The 17,018-nt window shown below is 47.1% G+C and overlaps 1 protein-coding gene across 3 annotated transcripts in view; it reads right to left on the bottom strand.

Moving 5' to 3' along the window:
* Window positions 1-6,089, bottom strand: part of FSD1L (fibronectin type III and SPRY domain containing 1 like) — a 52,922-nt gene extending 46,833 nt beyond the window's left edge. For all 3 annotated transcript variants that reach the window (XM_019555168.1, XM_019555169.1, XM_019555170.1), the window contains exon 1: window positions 6,015-6,089. In XM_019555168.1, the coding sequence (XP_019410713.1) occupies window positions 6,015-6,029 (15 nt within the window). In that variant the 5' untranslated portion in view covers window positions 6,030-6,089. The remainder of the gene's footprint in view (window positions 1-6,014) is intronic.
* Window positions 6,090-17,018: the final 10,929 nt, after the last annotated feature.

Raw genomic sequence — 17,018 nt, 5'->3', positions numbered from 1 at the left:
AAAAAAAGACTTCCATTTCTTCCTGGTCCCTACCTGAATTTAGGGACCAGGAATTTAAGTCCCAGGCTGTCTAAAAATTCTAAACATGGTGACAATAAATAAAATTTCATAGAGGGGGAGAGGCAGGCGCAGGGAGAGGCACCACAGGTAGACTGGCCAGGCTCTTGTGAAGGTGGCAGCTGGAGGACAGGGGGAGCTGGGGAGGGGAGCAGGGGCTGCCCCAGAGCTCCACAGGCTTGGGCTACAGCTGGGCCCCCAGCAGCAAGGTGGAGCCTGGCCTAACCCACACAGCTCTGTGGGATAGGGCACAGCCACCCTGCCCACAAGAGAATGCCACCTGGCAGGGGCAGAATGCCAGGCTTGGGGGGCTCCCAGCTCAGCCTCCATGCACAACAGGTACAGCATGAGGGGGGTGGAGTCCTCCAGGCTACAGCAGGAGTCCCCAGTGCTCTGGCAACAGCTGCACAATTGCCTCTGCTAGCCTGGCCCATCCGGTCCCAAGCAGCACATGCTCAGCCACCTCTTCTCCTCACTAATGCCAACTCAGCCTGGCCCGCTGCATTCCGTGCAGTATGCAGGAAAGCAGCTACTGCACAGGCTTTGTCGCATGCTGCTCCGGACGGCATAGGCCCAGCCGGGTCAGCACCGGCAAAGAAGCAGCAGCTGAGCCATGTGCTGCATCCTTGCATGCTGCTCAGCACAGGTTCAGCCATGGCTTTGCCTCCCTAGTGCCAGCCTGACCCATCCCGAGCAATGCGGGGAAGCAGCACACAGCTCAGCTGACTCAGCCACTGCTTCACATCTGTGCCGACCCAGCTGAGCAGCATGCAGCAAAGCTGGCCCAGCTGCTGCATTCTGAGCACCATGCAGGGAAGCAACAGGCATGGCCTAGTCAGCACCAGCGAGAAGTGGCAGCTGATCCATGTGCCGCTCCGGATCAGCCAGGACAGGTTGGCAGAGCTAAGTGGAAGCCACAGCTTTGCCATGTGCATCTCAGGCTGGTCCAGGCCCGCACCAGGGAGGGGAAGCTGTGGCTGAGCAAGTCCCAAGTGGCACACAGCTCAGCTGCCACTTCTCTTTGCTGGTGCCAACCTGATCATGCCCATCCTGACCCAAGTGGCACACAGCAAAGCCAGCCCAGCCACTGCTTTCCCATGTGCTACTCAGGACAGCCTGGGCCTAAGCCAGGAGGGCACCAACAAGGAGAAGTGGTGGTTGAGCTGCGTGCCTCTTGGGACCATCCAGCAGAGGTAAAAGAAGGCTGGACTGAGCTGCGTACCACTCTGACTGGGCCACGCTGGTCCTGAGCAGCACTCGGCTCAGTTGACAGAGCCTCCTCTTCTCCTTGCCCATGCTGACCGGGCCTGTCCCATCCGAGCAGCATGCAGGGAAGCCAGCCCAGCCACTGCTTTGCTGCATGGGAGGAGACTGGCCTGGTTGGGTCAACACCACTGAGGAGAAGCAGCTGAGTGGCCCACAGCCCTTGCTGCTCCCCCCCTCCCCTGCTTCCAGGCTAACCTGGGAAGCACCACAGGGCTCCCAGCCACTGTGCTGTTCTAGCAATTTCCACCCCCCACCCCAATCCAGTCTTGCCTTACTCTCCACTCGGACGAAGGGGAAGGTTGGGAGGAAGCAGGGTCATGAGGCCAAAGGCCAGAAGCTATACAGACTTCTGGTTTGGGGTGAAGGGGCAGGGGAAGGAGGCTGGGGGCAGGGCCTCGCTGCCCAGCCACAAGCTCCTGCTGGGTTCTGCTGCTGCTGGCTGCCTCTTATTCCCCCACCCCACCCCCCAGCCCCATGGGCTGGCGGGCTGAGTCCAGCCCGCAAGCTGTATTTTGCCCACCCCTGCCTTAAGCCGTCTGTCTGTCAAGCTCCAAGCCAACTGGGCATGTGCCACCAAGAGGGTGCATACCAATTAGCTGCAGGGGGGCCAGACAGAGGGGGCGAGGGAGCCACCATGCCAGCCCCCCCCCCAACAGCTGGCAGGGAAGAGAAGCCGGAGGTTCCTGGTGGCAGCAACCCCCACCCCCAATCACCAAGCCCTGACAACAACCAGCAGCACGGGGAGGCAGGAAAGGGAGGATGTTGCCTGCTGCTAGTTGTCAGCAGCTGCCACCGCATGCAGGATCCCCTCCCACCTGTTCCTGTGAGCTGGTAGTGACATGGGGTAAAGTCCCCCCTACTGGTGGAGGGAGGGGGTGTACACAGGGCCACAGGCAGAACAGCAGCACTACAGGGCGCTGCATGGTGGCACTCCTTTTCCCTTCCCCGCCGGTCATTCCAGGACAGGCAATTTGCTTGTTGTTTTATAAAAATCATGAGATGGTTATACAAACCAAATAATGTTATTTAGTGGAATCTGGATAACAGATAAGAAATGAAGCTGCTAATCAATCTGTGCTGTCCATGGCAATTGAACATCTGACATTTCAACATCTTTCACAGATTCATAGATGTTAGGGGCTGGAAGGAACTTGACAAGATCATCAGGTCCAGTCCCCCTGCACTTGGGTAGGAAAGACTGCTGGGGTCAGATTACCCTGGACACTTGAACTGTAAAGACATGTCTTCAGATTGGACAGGAGAAAAAGTTTTCTAGCAGTGTGTGTCCATGGTTCCTTATCTTCCCCTGGGCTGCCTTGTTGAACAAATGCTCCCCCAGGCCCTGAAGTAGCCCTTATATACTTATATACTGCCACCACGTCCCCTCCAAGTCTTCTCTTCTCCAGGCTTAACAGTCCCATGTCTTTCAGCCTCTCCTCATATGGCTGGCTCTCCAGCCCTCTAATACACCAATGGCCCTCCTTTGGTATCTCTCAAGTTTCCCCACATCCTTCTTGAAGTAGAGTACTTCAGTACTCCAGCTACAGTCTTACCAAAGCCAAATCAATCTGTTTATAGTAATTTTATAAAATTGACTAACAACAGTTTTAAAAATCACTTCATTACCTTACAGGTGAGGGCCAACTCCCTCAAAAGTCCTAATCTGAGAATTATTAGAATTAGGGATGCACTGATAGAGGTTTTTTGGGCTGATACCAATTCAATTTCCGATACATAGCCCGGCAGCTTGAAGAGCAGTGTCCGGTTGGTAAGTCCGTTGTGGTGGAAGGGGTATGAGGCAGGGTGCAAATCAAGACCCCTGTGGTGAGGGAGGGAGTGGGGCAGGGGCTGGGGCACATGCTGCCCGACCAGAGTGGGGGGTAGGACAGAGCCACAAGTTGTCCAGAGGGCACAGCCCAACCTGAACCAGCCCTGGGGCCAGCATGCAGCACATGCCCCAGGACCCCCACCCTCAGCCACATGTAATGCCCACAGTTCCATCCCACGCAAATACAAAGCTACCTACAGATACTTTGCTCATCTTTATTTCTGAACTCACTAGAGGCAAATGCTATTATGAATTTAAGATGTACCAGGATCCACTGTTTCCTTAATATTTCTTTCACAAAGGGTTTCTACAGTTTTGTCTAAAATGGGAGTGCCCTCATTGCCTAGTTACACAAGTGCATTATACCCAACTTTGTTCAAAATATTGTTTTCAGTTATTTCTTCAGACTGTTTATTCTGTCCAGTTGTTTTCCCATTCATTACTGACCAGCAGCAATTGTGCTTGTGTTTCCAGATGGCTCACAGTTAAGCTTGAGATCCTATAAGCATAACTGTCAATTATAACAAGGTAGACAAGCCATAATCCTATTCTGACTTGGTTTTAATCAAACCCTGTTTGGCTCCAAGTAAAACCCTGTAGGTAAAAAATATTTTAGAGCTATGTACAATAAGGTCTGTCTGGGGCATGTCTATTTCTGACTGAAAAGTAGAAGGCTTTTTATAGCCACTCCTAAAATTCAAATAAGTGTAACAGCCAGTATTATTTTCGACTTGCAAGCTACATGTGTTCCTTCATAAACAAAGGAAATTATGCCACCAATTATAAAGTTCAAGTTACAGGAACAATCAGTTATCTAAGAGCCCATCAGAAAAAGTACATAAATGTTTTAAAAGCCTAAAGTTATTTTCTTCAAGCAGGAAGTTTCGTGCTAAATTTAACCTTACTCATATTTCCTATACAATGGTAAGAGAAAGTAGGCCAGAAAAATTCAACAGCAACAAAAAGAGAATTTTTGCCTAGCAGATTCCAGGGCCTAAATCATTTTAACAGAAATTAAGTTCTTGTAAAATATTTTCCAAGCAAAGCATCTTCCAACTGAGTAGTGAAATACAAGATGGAAGGTGGTATATTTCCATCTCCATTGGTTCCTCCTCTGCTGTCTACAGTTTCAACTCAGACTGTATAGAGGACATTTACACTGGATTTACTCTGTAAGAGAGAGTGACCCAAGGAGCGATGAAGACTGAGGAAATTTCCTGTGGTGGGGACATCGCTATTTAAACAGAGGGTTGCAGTGTTGTTTATGAGGTACTTTCTCAAATCCCTCTGGTTATGCTCCTTCAGTTCTGCAATTTCTCTGGCCAGTAGGCCTAGTCTCAATTAGTACAAGACCCAAGACAAGGTTTAGACAGGTTTTCCATCTAGTCTAACTGGGAAAATAAGTTGCAATTAAAATTTGAGAACCACATTTACTACTACTGAATAATATACTGATGCTCCTGAGTTTCAAGTCAAGTCAATATGAATTATTTTATGCAACTCAGATTTCATATATAATGTATACAATAGCAAACATGTCAAGACTTCCCTATGACTTAACATGTTAAAGGTCCATAGCCTACTACTGCTTTCTACACTGTGGAGTAGTATTACTAAGTTCTACAGAAAACACAAAACATACCAACAATAGTTGTTTTAACATCAAGGTAAACAACGTAGTTTTAGTTTTAAAATACACCTGGCCGAGTTAAACTCTTCATCTATACTAACATTTTTAGCATGCATTTGTTAACGTTCAAAGCGCTCCTTTTCACCTAATGCCAAAATTGTTCAAGTGTCATGTACTCTTTCCTCTAAGGATCATGTGGCACGTAACAAGAGAATAAAGTTAAATGTTCCATAAGCCACCATGAGGCTTCCATGTTTTCCAAGTCACATTTCTCCAAGATTTTCAAACCTGAAGTATGCTTATAGCTTGCCCTGGAAAAAAGGCTTACTGCCTGGACGTTGGCAGCATATACTGTACGCTCTTTTTAGAAAAAAAAGCTTCAAGCCGCTGTCCCCTTCCAAACACTAAGGGGAACAAAACAATCTAGTTCAAGTTGGCAGACAGCTGTGATATTTCTGTGACTGTCCACAGCTTTGCCAAACTGCAGCAGAGGGAAACTGCCACCACACGGGTCATTTTTAGCAAGCCTAAATCCTGCAGACACTGAAAGGCTATCCTGGAAGACTGATCAGCAGACAAAGATGCAGAAAAGAACCACGGAGTTAAGTGGAGGCTAGATGAAAAGATCAGAAACTACTGCTTGGTATTAGCAAAAGCTGGCCACTGATGTTTACTAATGACACCTGGTACAAACCTGGCTAAGAACCACTGCCCCAAGGGACACACAGGGTTGGACTGGGGGAAGGGGGGGGTTCAGTAATGCAGATGCTCCCCCAACTCCTGCTCCCCCCAAACTGTAGCTAAAACCTTAACCCAGGTGCAGAAGCGACTGACAGGAGAGCACAGGAGGCTCTGCCAAGACGCACAAAACAGCCAGATGTTGTTGGACGACTCCGCAGAAAAGACAAGCAGGTCTAGGGACAGGGCAGCAGAACTAGCGACCAGCACCTTCTACCTATCTCCTGCACGGTGTATTGTGCTGGTGAACACTTCACGTGGGACCGAGCAAGCCAGCGGGCACGTCTGATTCTAGACTGAGTAACACAGGCGAGTCCCCGGCAAAGCATCCCGTTCCCCTCCAAAGGGAGGGAACCGCGGGCTGGGCTGGGCCGCGCCCCCTCGACAGGGCCCGGATGCCCAGCACTGCGGCCGGGGCCGGGGCCGAGCACGGAGCAGCGGCCCCGGGACCCCTGCAGCGCCAATGAGCAGCGGGAGGGAGGGAGGGTGACTCACTTTCTGCACATCCATGGCGGTCAGCTCCCGGCCCACACGCAGTCAGAATGCAGCCTCCACCGCCGCGCCGCTTATGGTGCCCCCCAGCACCCCCCCGCGCCGTTCGGGGCGCATGCGCTGCCGCAGTCACTCACCGCGAGCCGCCCTATCCCGGGCGAAGGGCTCCGCGCCGGGCCCCGCCCCGCCCCGTCCCGTCACTCACCGCGAGCCGCCCTATCCCGAGCAAGGGGTTGCGGCCCCGCCCCGTCACCCACGGGGAGCCGCAGTATCCCGGGCTAGTAGCTCCGCCCCCCTCCCAGGCCGGGACAGACTCGCGCTCCTGGTTCACAAATTCACAAGTCTTGTCAGGGAGCTTGGCCAAAGTGTTGGGGGTGCCCTTGTCTCTTCAGTGCAAAGTTTGTAGCCACGATAGCCCAGAAATCATGCAAGAGGCAAGGAATCCTAGGGAGATCCCTTTTACTGGACCAACTATGTAGTTGAGATAAAGTAAGACAAACTTTTGAATGCAAGATATTCCCCATGTCTTATGTTCAAAAGCCGGTCTAACTTTATCGCAACTATATAGTTGGTCAAATAAAAGATATCATCCTAAGAACTCCTTGCTTCTACAGTGCATTGTAGCCCCCTCCTTGCACATTTCCCAACCTGCTTTTTTGTTTAAATCCGATGCTTTTTGACTGGTGTAACAGAGATGGTAGAGTGGGTGTTCTTGCAGCCCGTCTTGGCTGAATGGTTGCCCACAAACCCGAGGGGCTGATCTGAAAGAGCCCTTCCTGTTCTGTGTCTCTTTGTCCCAAAAGCCAGCCCCTCCACAACTGCCCACCTGGTGACCTTCCTGTGACTCCCAACTCCAAGAGCTCCCTAAAACAGAGTCAAGCTCATCAAAAGCATAGGATTGGCTTAAATCATGACATTCCTCTTTTTTTCTTAACCACTTCTTGGGGAACGTTTTTCCTTCTCACTTCAAAGCCTTTATTTACAGTCCAGCTGTTTCTTGCTTTCAGGCTTTTCTCTGCAACCATAATGGCCACAAACCTAATTTTAAAGTTGGATTATTTGACTGAAAGCTTGGATTCCCATGTGATCACTTGGATGTAGGTGCTGGGACTTTAAGAAAAGTACCAACTATCATGAGACTTGCATTGAAATCTTCAAATGACAACACTTCAGGTGCCTTCATTTTTGGGTGCCGACCAAGACCTCCTTATTTTCAGAGAGGAGGTACCCAGCACTCCTTGAAAATCAGACCCTTTTAAAGTATCACCAGTTGTGTACCCAAAGCCTGAGCCTGTCATGGATTTCCAAGTACTGTCAGCATCCAATAATCCAAGTCCTGGCTACAACTGTAAAAGTCAGCATATTTCTGAACATTTCAGATCAGTGGCACTTCTGCCTCATAGCATTTAGCTGGTACTAGCTTCCTCAGGTTTTCACCCAACCTTGCGCTTTGTCTTATACAGCTTATAGAAGCATACACTATGAGCAAAAGTCCCAATGCAAAAAGCAGATATTTTCCCCTACATCTGAATTTATATTAATTTACTATTCTTACAGATGTATGGCAGTCGTGCAGCATTTCAGAGCCCATTGACCTATAAAAAACAGTGGGCAGTGGACATGTCTACATGTGCATTAATGCGTCATAGGTACTGCACATTAAGTTTAGTGCCTGTAATAAGAGGTACTAACTGAATGGGCAGTAATTGGCACAACTGAGCAGTAGCACCGCTGCATGCCTTTTTAGTGACGCTAATGCACAATAGACTAATTCTAGTATGGCTTTTGTCGTGATGCACTAACGTGCAGTAGAATTAGTCTACTGAGCATTTAGATGTATAGATGTGTAGATGCACCCAGTGTGTCCTGTACAACATGAAATGAGCATTAAATCTTTATACCAAAATAGTTTTCAGATACATAGCCTTAAAAATATTCACAGAATTTTGAAGTTTGCCTTCAGTTGTGTGGCATTTGATCTTGACTGTAATAAAAAACTAAATACTCATACTTGGTTGCAAAGTGACAGAAAAGAAAATTATTTTAATAGGGCAACTCTCCAGATCCACCTCAACTGCTGCAACATCACCACCTAATGGTAAAAGGAGTATACTAATATTATAAGTCTTATTTGAGTCTCATTTTTTTTATAAACTGAGGACTAACACTGGAGTTGTATGGAGCAGGAGTGACCTGCTAGAAAGTTCTTAATTTTGGAAGAGGGGTTGTGGAAAGACAAAATGGAAATTCAGCTAATTAAAACCCAATTTTTTTCCTGAGAATTATTGAGTTCCTTAAAATTTTGTGAGCTTCTCTCATTCCTGAGAGCCAACCAGTCACTCAGAAGAAACTTTATAAAACTGGCTAATAAGGCAGTGGAATTTCATGAGGCAAAGATCCATGCCTTTTGGCTATTAGTGTTATTTGCATTTATCTCTCTGTCTTAGAACAGTGAAAGTATGGCTTCGTTGTGTTAAGACCTGTGTAAATGCATCATCAGAGATGCCTCAAGGCTGGCAATGATGAATCGGGTGCACAGAGGTGAAATTACTTGCCCAAGGTCGTGCCTGATGATATGGTCAGAGCCACATATAGAACTGAGCTCTTCGGAGCTCTAGCCAAGTTCCTCTAACACTGGGTGATATTACCTATCACAGGCTGGCTTACAGTCAGGGCTGTCTCTAGTAGGGTGCAAATCGGGTGACCACCCTGGGCCCCATGCTTTGGGGGGGCCCTCAGACAGTGCTGTAGAGGCCCCACGCAGCTGCCACGTGCCTCCAGCTCTGTGCTCTGACTGCTCACCACCCCCAGCCCCGCACAGGCTGATATGCCCTGGGTCCCATACGCTCCTAGGGACAGCTCTGGTTACAGTTTGGCTGTATTATAGTTTGATGTATTTCTGTTCTGTGGCCCTGGGGTCTAGTTATTTTCCATAGCATATGCACATGCACACACATGTGCACACACAGAGGGATATCTGCTTTGACTGTATATGAAACAAGACTATTTGTATAAGGAAATTGGCAGTGAGAGACGTCATTCATTATGTCCATCCAAAAGCAGTAATTGCACATGCAAATTAAATATATGACCCTTCATGTCTTTTTGGCAGATCATTCCCTTTCTGTTCAGGTAACCCATTTCTTGGTTTAATCTTTGCAGAGAAAAAAAGCTCAACATCTAGCTCTTGAAAACCCTTGGACTGTGAAATTATGTATATATATTTACTAGCCAATTGCCCATCAAGAATGACCAGGGAGAGTGGGGCAGGGGCTGAGTTGGAGTACTATTACCTAATGCCCCATGCTGCCACTGTTCTGCCTCTTGCAGGGAGCGGGATGGGGGAGCCAAGGCCAGCATACCCCTGTCCAGTCCCTGGTGCCATTTGCAGGGAGCGGGGTGGAGAAGGTGGCTTCAGAATCATGGCGACGCTCCCCCATGCTTGGAGCACTCTTGAGTGGCTGTTCCATCAGAGTGCAAATAAAGCATTACAGACGTAGGCTTTCAGAATATTAGAATGTTTATTTTTATGAGTGCCTGGCTTATACTGTTTTTTCCCGTTTTTGTGCATTTTTGATAATGTATGTCTCCTTTGAATTAAACAAGGAGAGAAGGAGTATCTTTACACCTAAGGAAGTTTGATCACAACATGATTTGAGTGCTGAGTTCCAGAAAACCTCTCCGCTGGATTACAGTGTCTTGGCTTCTTTTATTGCAAGGGTGGCACTGAACAGACAATACTCTCATTCAAAACACTGCAAATTGTTTGACTGCGGAATGTGGATGTTCTGCCCATAAAGAGTGTAATTGTCACAAATACACTACCAACAAATGAAATAGTTTGTGCTCTTTGGAGGCAGCCCATAATATAAGAGACAACAGCCATTTTTATTTCTCTTGCATACGCACTTTCTGCATTCCTGGCTGCATTCTGGTAACCTAAATCTCAGTCTTTCTTTTCTACAGAAATGTTAACATGCCACTGATAGGAAATAGCAGTATTATGGATTTCCCATTGTGTAGCAGTGGGCCCAGGCTGCATAGCTCTACCACTTTTCCATGGAAACCAAATAAATCCTGGCTTGACAAAATGCAGAAATGTCTTGAAGACTCCAAGACCAGCTCATCAGCTGGTGCAAACCAGCACAGCTCCACTTAAGTCAGTTTATGCTGATTTGCATCAGCATGGTTGAACAATGAGCACTGACGGTGATTTAGAACCCAGTACCTAAGATTTTGAACCAAGTGACTAGAACCGTTGTCCCCTGTACAGCTATATATACAGCACTGCAGCTATACACACTCTTACAGTTTATGTCAGTGATTCTCAACCAGGGTGACACAAGATCCTTTGAAGGGTTCCGTACAATATTAACACTGTTACCTATGTAAATGCCTCTACATGATTCACAAGGTAAACCCAGAGTTTTCAAATAGAAATCGAGAGTGTCAAAAAAACCCCCCAAAACATCCTGACCTGTGGTGGTCTGAGTTGCTTACAACAGAAGAATTGCTCTATTATTTTTTCCCCCCCAAGTCAAAAAATGAGTGAAAGTCAAGAGCTAGCAGTTTCCAAGGGATGCTCTGGGTCTAACAAGGAGTACCTTGTATTTAAAAAAGGTTGAGGGCCACTTCATATCTGCCTGAAGCTAGTATGCTGATGCTTCAATCAGAATTAGGGTGATATTTTATCTCAATTATAATCTCCTTTTAGAAAAGGACTTTTAAACTGCAAGTCCATGATATATTTCTGCACGAAAAAAACATGACAAAAGCAATAGTTCGCAATTATAATAAAAACAGATACTAGTCATAGTTCATTCATCTCTGTAGAGTTTTTCAAAGGGCATTATGATTTTGTATGTCCTTAGTGCCAGTAATCGCTGACAAGAATTGTCAATGCCCTTTAATCCCAAATAGTATGAAACAGAGTATTTACAATCTGCTTCTTGCTGGGGCTGGAGAGCAGTACAAAGCCAAAATATAGGGAGTCCTGCAAGACACTGCTAATCTTAGACTAAACCTTATGTTGCCCTATTTGTTTTCAGTTAGTGAAGCCAAACCTCAGGAAAAGGGTGAATATGGAATGCCAAAGAGTGAATGAAAGCTTGCTGAAGGCAGAGGGAGTCTTAATTGATTTCATTGGGCTTTGGAGCTGTCCATAACTTGAATGTTCTGGATATATTTAGCCACAAATTATCACCAGTATATGGCTTCTCTCTTTAAACTGATGCTGTAACAAAGACTCCTTCTTGGGAAATAACTGTGTGCTTGTATGTGGGGGTGTAAACTTTTTCAGAGGAGTTGCATCAGTGGCGACATGTAGGGGGTTCACGTACACCCCCTGAGAGCACTGGTGCACCCTCTGACAGACAGATAGACAGACAGCTGGGCAGGGGGGGCAGGTGAGAGCGCTGGTGCCCCCCCTGAAAGCTGGCTGGGGAGTGGGGGCACAAAGAGAAGCAATCCCCGCCATCCCCCCACAGCTGATTGCGCCCACCCAGAAGCACCAGCAGCATGCCACTACCACTTCCAGGTCAGTGTGATCGGTCACAGGAAACCCTCCCGCCCTCCGGCTGCTGACAGGCCGCTGTGGGGGCAAGTCCCCTCCTTGACCCAGGAGGCACCAGGTGCCCATGCCTAACATATAAGTAATTGATGAGAAAACTTCTCTGTCAAATTTCCAATTCTTTTTCATGGTAGCAGATCCTAAAAAGAATAAAGGGTAAAGATAAAAGGCTTCTACCAATTCTTTACTGTTCTTAAAAAAAGCAGTAAGGATACATTCGTGATCAGATTTTTAAAAAGCTGCATTTTCATTTTTTTTCTTTTTTTTTGCAAAAGTGTGCTTTCGGTGTTGGAAGTAGTTTGAAAAATCTCTACATTAGCCCCTAGAAATTATTGTAGAAAGTTTCAAAGTTGAAGAAGATGAAATGAGGAATCTGGGAAAGGTAAACACCCACAGGCACCAAAAGAAAAAGATCAACATTTGTTTAGAGTGATGTTTTCAGGTGGGTCTGGGTTCAGGTAATTTAAATTAACATACAGGACCAGGAAGTAGGCTGCAATTTTGAAATATTTCAACATCAGGGCAATTTCCTAACACACCTTAATACTTCTCTACTTTCATGTGACATCATCCCAATAAGTAGCCCTATCAGATCTCCAAGGGTAGGGCCAGGCTCAGTACTGCTGCATGGATGGAATCAGCCCCTAAGGCCTGAAATTCAGAGTTCTTACAGTACTGAGATGCAGCACCTGACAAGAGACAATCTTGTGATGGGGTCAAAGCAAGGTTCATTGGAATAATTATGAGAGCAGAGTAGTTGAGCTCCTATGCTGTGAGAGCAGCTAAAGCTGATAGGGAACTGGCAAAGACAGGAAAGTACGAAGAACCAGTTTACTATACTGGAATTGATAGGTTGTTTCTCTGTACACAATGTGGTGGCTTGTTCGTGGGATAGACGGAGAGAGTGGGATCCCTTGCTGGTCAGTAATACTATCCAGAAATAGCGAGCAGTAATCAGAAGAGGGAAAAGCCACATGTGAGTGAGAAAAAGGATATAAATGCAGAATTGTATTGAAATAGCCACACAGCTTCAGTTCTTCCCTATTGTTCTTCTATGAATGTTTAACTGAGTATCTCGTTTCAGTCTCTTTTTAGCAAACGTTAGTCAGTGCATGAGGCTGCAGCTGGAGTACTGCGTCCAGTTTTGGGCTCCGCAATTCAAAAAGGATGTGGAGAAGCTTGAAAGAGTCCAGAGGAGAGCCACGCGCATGATCAGAGGTCAGGAAAACAGATCTTACGATGACAGGCTGAGAGCCATGGGACTCTTTAGCCTGGAAAAGCGCAGGCTCAGGGGTGATCTGATGGCCACCTATAAGTTTATCAGGGGTGACCACCAGGATCTGGGGGAACGTCTGTTCACCAGAGCGCCCCAAGGGATGACGAGGTCAAACGGTCACAAACTCCTGCAAGACCGTTTCAGGCTGGACATAAGGAAGAATTTCTTTACTGTCCGAGCCCTCAAGGTCTGGAACAGTCTGCCAGCGGAGGTGGTTCAAGCACCTACATTGAACACCTTCAAGAGTAAATTGGATGCTTATCTTGCTGGGATCCTATGACCCCAGCTGACTTCCTGCCCTTTGGGCAGGGGGCTGGACTCGATGATCTCCCGAGGTCCCTTCCAGCCCTAATGTCTATGAAATCTATGAAAATGAAATACCAACCTTTCAAGAGTATCCTCCCAGATGTGCTACAATACAACAACAACAAAAACTGAGTTAAGATAATTGTAGTTGCTTTGGTCCTAATCTGCATACAGACAGGGTCTTATTGATTAAGGGCAATTTTTGTTGTTTCTCTTCCTTTAAACAGAAGGAAAAAGAGTGTTGGAAGTAACCTGCCCATCCATGGAAATCTATATCAATGGAGAAGTGGAATTACATGAGGGTCTGGTTGTTCAAGTGCTACCTTACTAAGTGAGGAGCACCACAAAGACTGGCAGAGAACTGAGTTCCCTAGAACAGTTTTAACACAAGTAGTTTGACCCATGCAGGCAAAGCTGACTAGCATCACAAAACCATCAAGTGCTAACGATAAGCATGAGCAATGTATGATCTAAGTGTAACCCTGGTCAGTTGCACACAGGGTCAGGTTTACATTTCAGGGTACCAAATGAATTGTACCAGTGGCTCAAGCCCCTACCCAGAAATTACAGAAAATAAAGACAAAGAACCAAAAGAAAACACTAAAAATATATTTTAAAACATGATTAACTGCAAGGCAAAGTCTATAGGTGGCACCCTCTTGGGGAGGCTTTACCCATGCCCAGGCAGTCTGGGACTTAGAGCTCCCCAAGGGGTAGTTTCAGGGGCCTGTACCGCTATATCTGCCCTTCAGCAATAGGACTCTCTGGTGCAAAGAACCTTCGAAACAAACAAAGGGTGAAAGCCAGGCCTACCCTCTGGGCCTGGGCTGCAGGTAGCCTGGGTCTCACAGCTCCACTGGGAGTAGAAGGTTGCAAACCTCAATCTTGGCCCAAAACTAGCAGTATTAGAAGCTCCCAGGTTTCACCCCTGTTTAGAACTGCTAGGCCTAATTCCTGGCCAGCCAACCCAAGGAATCGTACCCTCCTCCCTGGTATTAATCCCTTAAAACCTTAGAAAAGGGGGAAGGAAAGGAAGAGAGAGGAGTTCCCAGACATAGGACAATTCTCCCCCTCTCTCCTCTTTTGCTATCTACAGATTCCTTCTCCCCTTGGAGGAGACCTTGCTCTTCAGTAGCCCCTAGCAGCTTCTCCTTCTCCCCAAACCAGCCTAGCTCACCTTATATCCCTCCACATGACATCCCCTTGGCCCTGTGCAGTCAGGAAGTGCCACAATTCAGTCTCTCTTAACCAGTCTCCCTGAAGAGTCTTTGCTCCCCTTGGCCAATCTGCCCAAAGGATTTTATGCATCTGGCCCAGATACAAAGCCGTAGCTTTCCATGAGCAGAGCACATGGTCAGAACAACAGGGGCCATCTTACCCACATGGCCAAAACGTATGTTTTTTTCCCCAGCAACAGTCCAGAGGAGAAAATGAAAGGGTGGGGGGCACAAAAAAATTCAGAAAAAAACACAATATACAGCAACCAAAGACACACATTCTGCCATACACAGCACAAGTGTGTGTGAGTGAGTGCCATACACAGCACAAGTGTGTGTTGGAGCCCAGGGGTGGCCATGTTCCCCCCTGGTGGCTCCATGACTGTGCCCTGCTCCACCTCTAGGGCACTTTCCTGGCCTCTCCTGCCATGCCTTGATAGTATTATGATAAATAGGAAGGCTGCCCAAGGACCTTTGCATGGCCCCAGTCTGACTGAACCCCCTTGCTAGGGTTCCCTGGCACGCTACCAGTCATTTATAGTCTCAGGCCCCTCACTAGGCCTCTGTAACCCCAGACCCCTCGCTGAGCCTCTATAGTCAACTGTGCCTGGTAGGGCATGGCTACAAATTCTTCCCTACACCATGCCCCATGCCTCATAGGTTGTACTGTAATGTTCCCCCTGTTGGGGTTTTGGCCTCCTCAGCCTCTATCCCTTTAATCTTAATCTTTAATCTTACTAGGCCTTCTAGCCTGGGCCTACTGTATTGGACCCAGCTCTGAGGCACTAGCGCTCATTTGTCATTTCCGCTCTCTGAGTCCCTGGCCCTATGTGGCTGCCCCCTTGCACTACACCCACCCAATACTCACTAGAGTCTTAAGCCTGCCCTTGGCAGAGCTCAAAACTATCAAGTGTCCCACAGGCACTAATGGAACCTCTGTAACCTCCCCATACAGTCCCTAAAAGCAGCCCTCTACCCCTTTCAGAGGGTAAACCTTCCTTTACCCTAGGACTGGCATACCTCCCCACTTGGCTCCTGTGAGCTCCCTGAGTCTCAGTGCTCCCACAGACAGCAAAGCAATCAGACCAGAGTCCCTGGGTGTCTCTCCTGGGCAGCAGCTTCTAACCCTGCAGCTAGCAAAGCTAGCATGGCTTACCAGCCCAAGCCCCAGGCTTATGTAGTCCCAGGGCTCTACCCCTTCCCAGTCAGGGGACTGCCTGGGCTGGTTGCAGGTGCCTGTTAATTGTCTCATTTGCTTGTTGCACAGGCAGCCTGGTGCCTCGCCTGCAGAGCATCTTGGCTAGGCTGCTTCTTCTCTTAAAGGAATAGAGAGCCCCCAGGCTCTCTGTTACAGTGTTACATATGTTATTCCCAGGTATCCTATAGTGAAAAGAGAGTGAAGGAAGTCTGAAGTTGTAGAATAGGCTTTTGATTTGCCTTAGGAGACTACTTCCCCCTAGCAGGATACCTAACAAAAATCAGGGTGAGTATGGGGCTTTCTCAGGCAATGCACAAAGCTACTGAGGGAAACTTGAGTGATCTGAGAGTTTGTTGCAGTACAGCTCACACAGCGTTAGGTTTTTCCTCTGTCATGACTAGAAAACACTTGATAATGGTTTAGCAGTGACTTTGCTGGTTGTTATGCAAAGCACAACTCTTTCACAAGTATGCCGTCTTCCATTTTTCTCTGTTTTATTTTCCTGTTGTCTCTCCTTGCATGCTAAGGGTATAAGCTCTTTGTCCAATGCTGCACCCTACCTACACAACATGGACAATTAAGATGTGTGCCCCGAAGAATCAAAAATGAGGGATAGAAAAGCTTAACGTGCTGTGGAATCAATTGCCATGAACATTGGTGCACTGAAGGAAATATACTTCTACATCCTGTTTGCCACCAGACAACTTTGAGGTAAAAAGACTTTTTCAATTTTTCTCTGTGCCTAACCTGGACAAAATGAACTATTCCAAACAGGAGACTTTACTGCACCTTCAGCTTTCCTGTGAAATATGAATACTTATTTCTACATTGGAAAACTTCAAATCTCTGCTCTCTCCTATGTCTGATGAAGGGTGCCTGAAAGCTTGCAAATAAATAAAATAATTTGTTTGCAAATATCTAGTTAGTCTAATAAAAGATATCACCTCTTCCATGTGTTTTGATTCCTGGATCTTGAGGAAATTAAAGGTGAAGTTTGATGGGGAAATAAAATCCAGATGGGCTGGTGGGAGGTATTGTGAAGCCATGTGATTGGGTTGGAACCATGTAAAGCAGACTCCTTGCTCAGCCTAGAAAGAAGTCCAGAATCTGAGGCAGAATCTAATGTCTCTGTTTTTTCCCAGATTGCTTAGGAGAAAGGTCGTGTGAGAGGAACTAGAGGTTGGCAAGCAACGGGCATCAAGGGAAAGGATGTGTGGTATAGAGAACATAGAATGTGAACTGAGCATCAGTTTCCTGTTTCAAGGTTTATTGCACAAGCTTCCAGACGAGGTAGGAGGAAGAAGTCTCTTTCCACCCACTATGTCAGCAAGGGAAGACCAGAGTTGACCCCAGAGATATGGACAATTAAGCTATTTTCTTAGGGAGGGTTCGCTATTACTGCACCATTCATCAAAATACATTAAGAGTTTTAATGCTGTTA

This window comes from Crocodylus porosus, unplaced genomic scaffold (assembly GCF_001723895.1).
Source record: "Crocodylus porosus isolate Cpor-Errol unplaced genomic scaffold, CroPor_comp1, whole genome shotgun sequence".
Taxonomy (NCBI): Eukaryota; Metazoa; Chordata; order Crocodylia; family Crocodylidae; genus Crocodylus; species Crocodylus porosus.
This window is presented reverse-complemented; position numbering and strand designations above follow the sequence as displayed.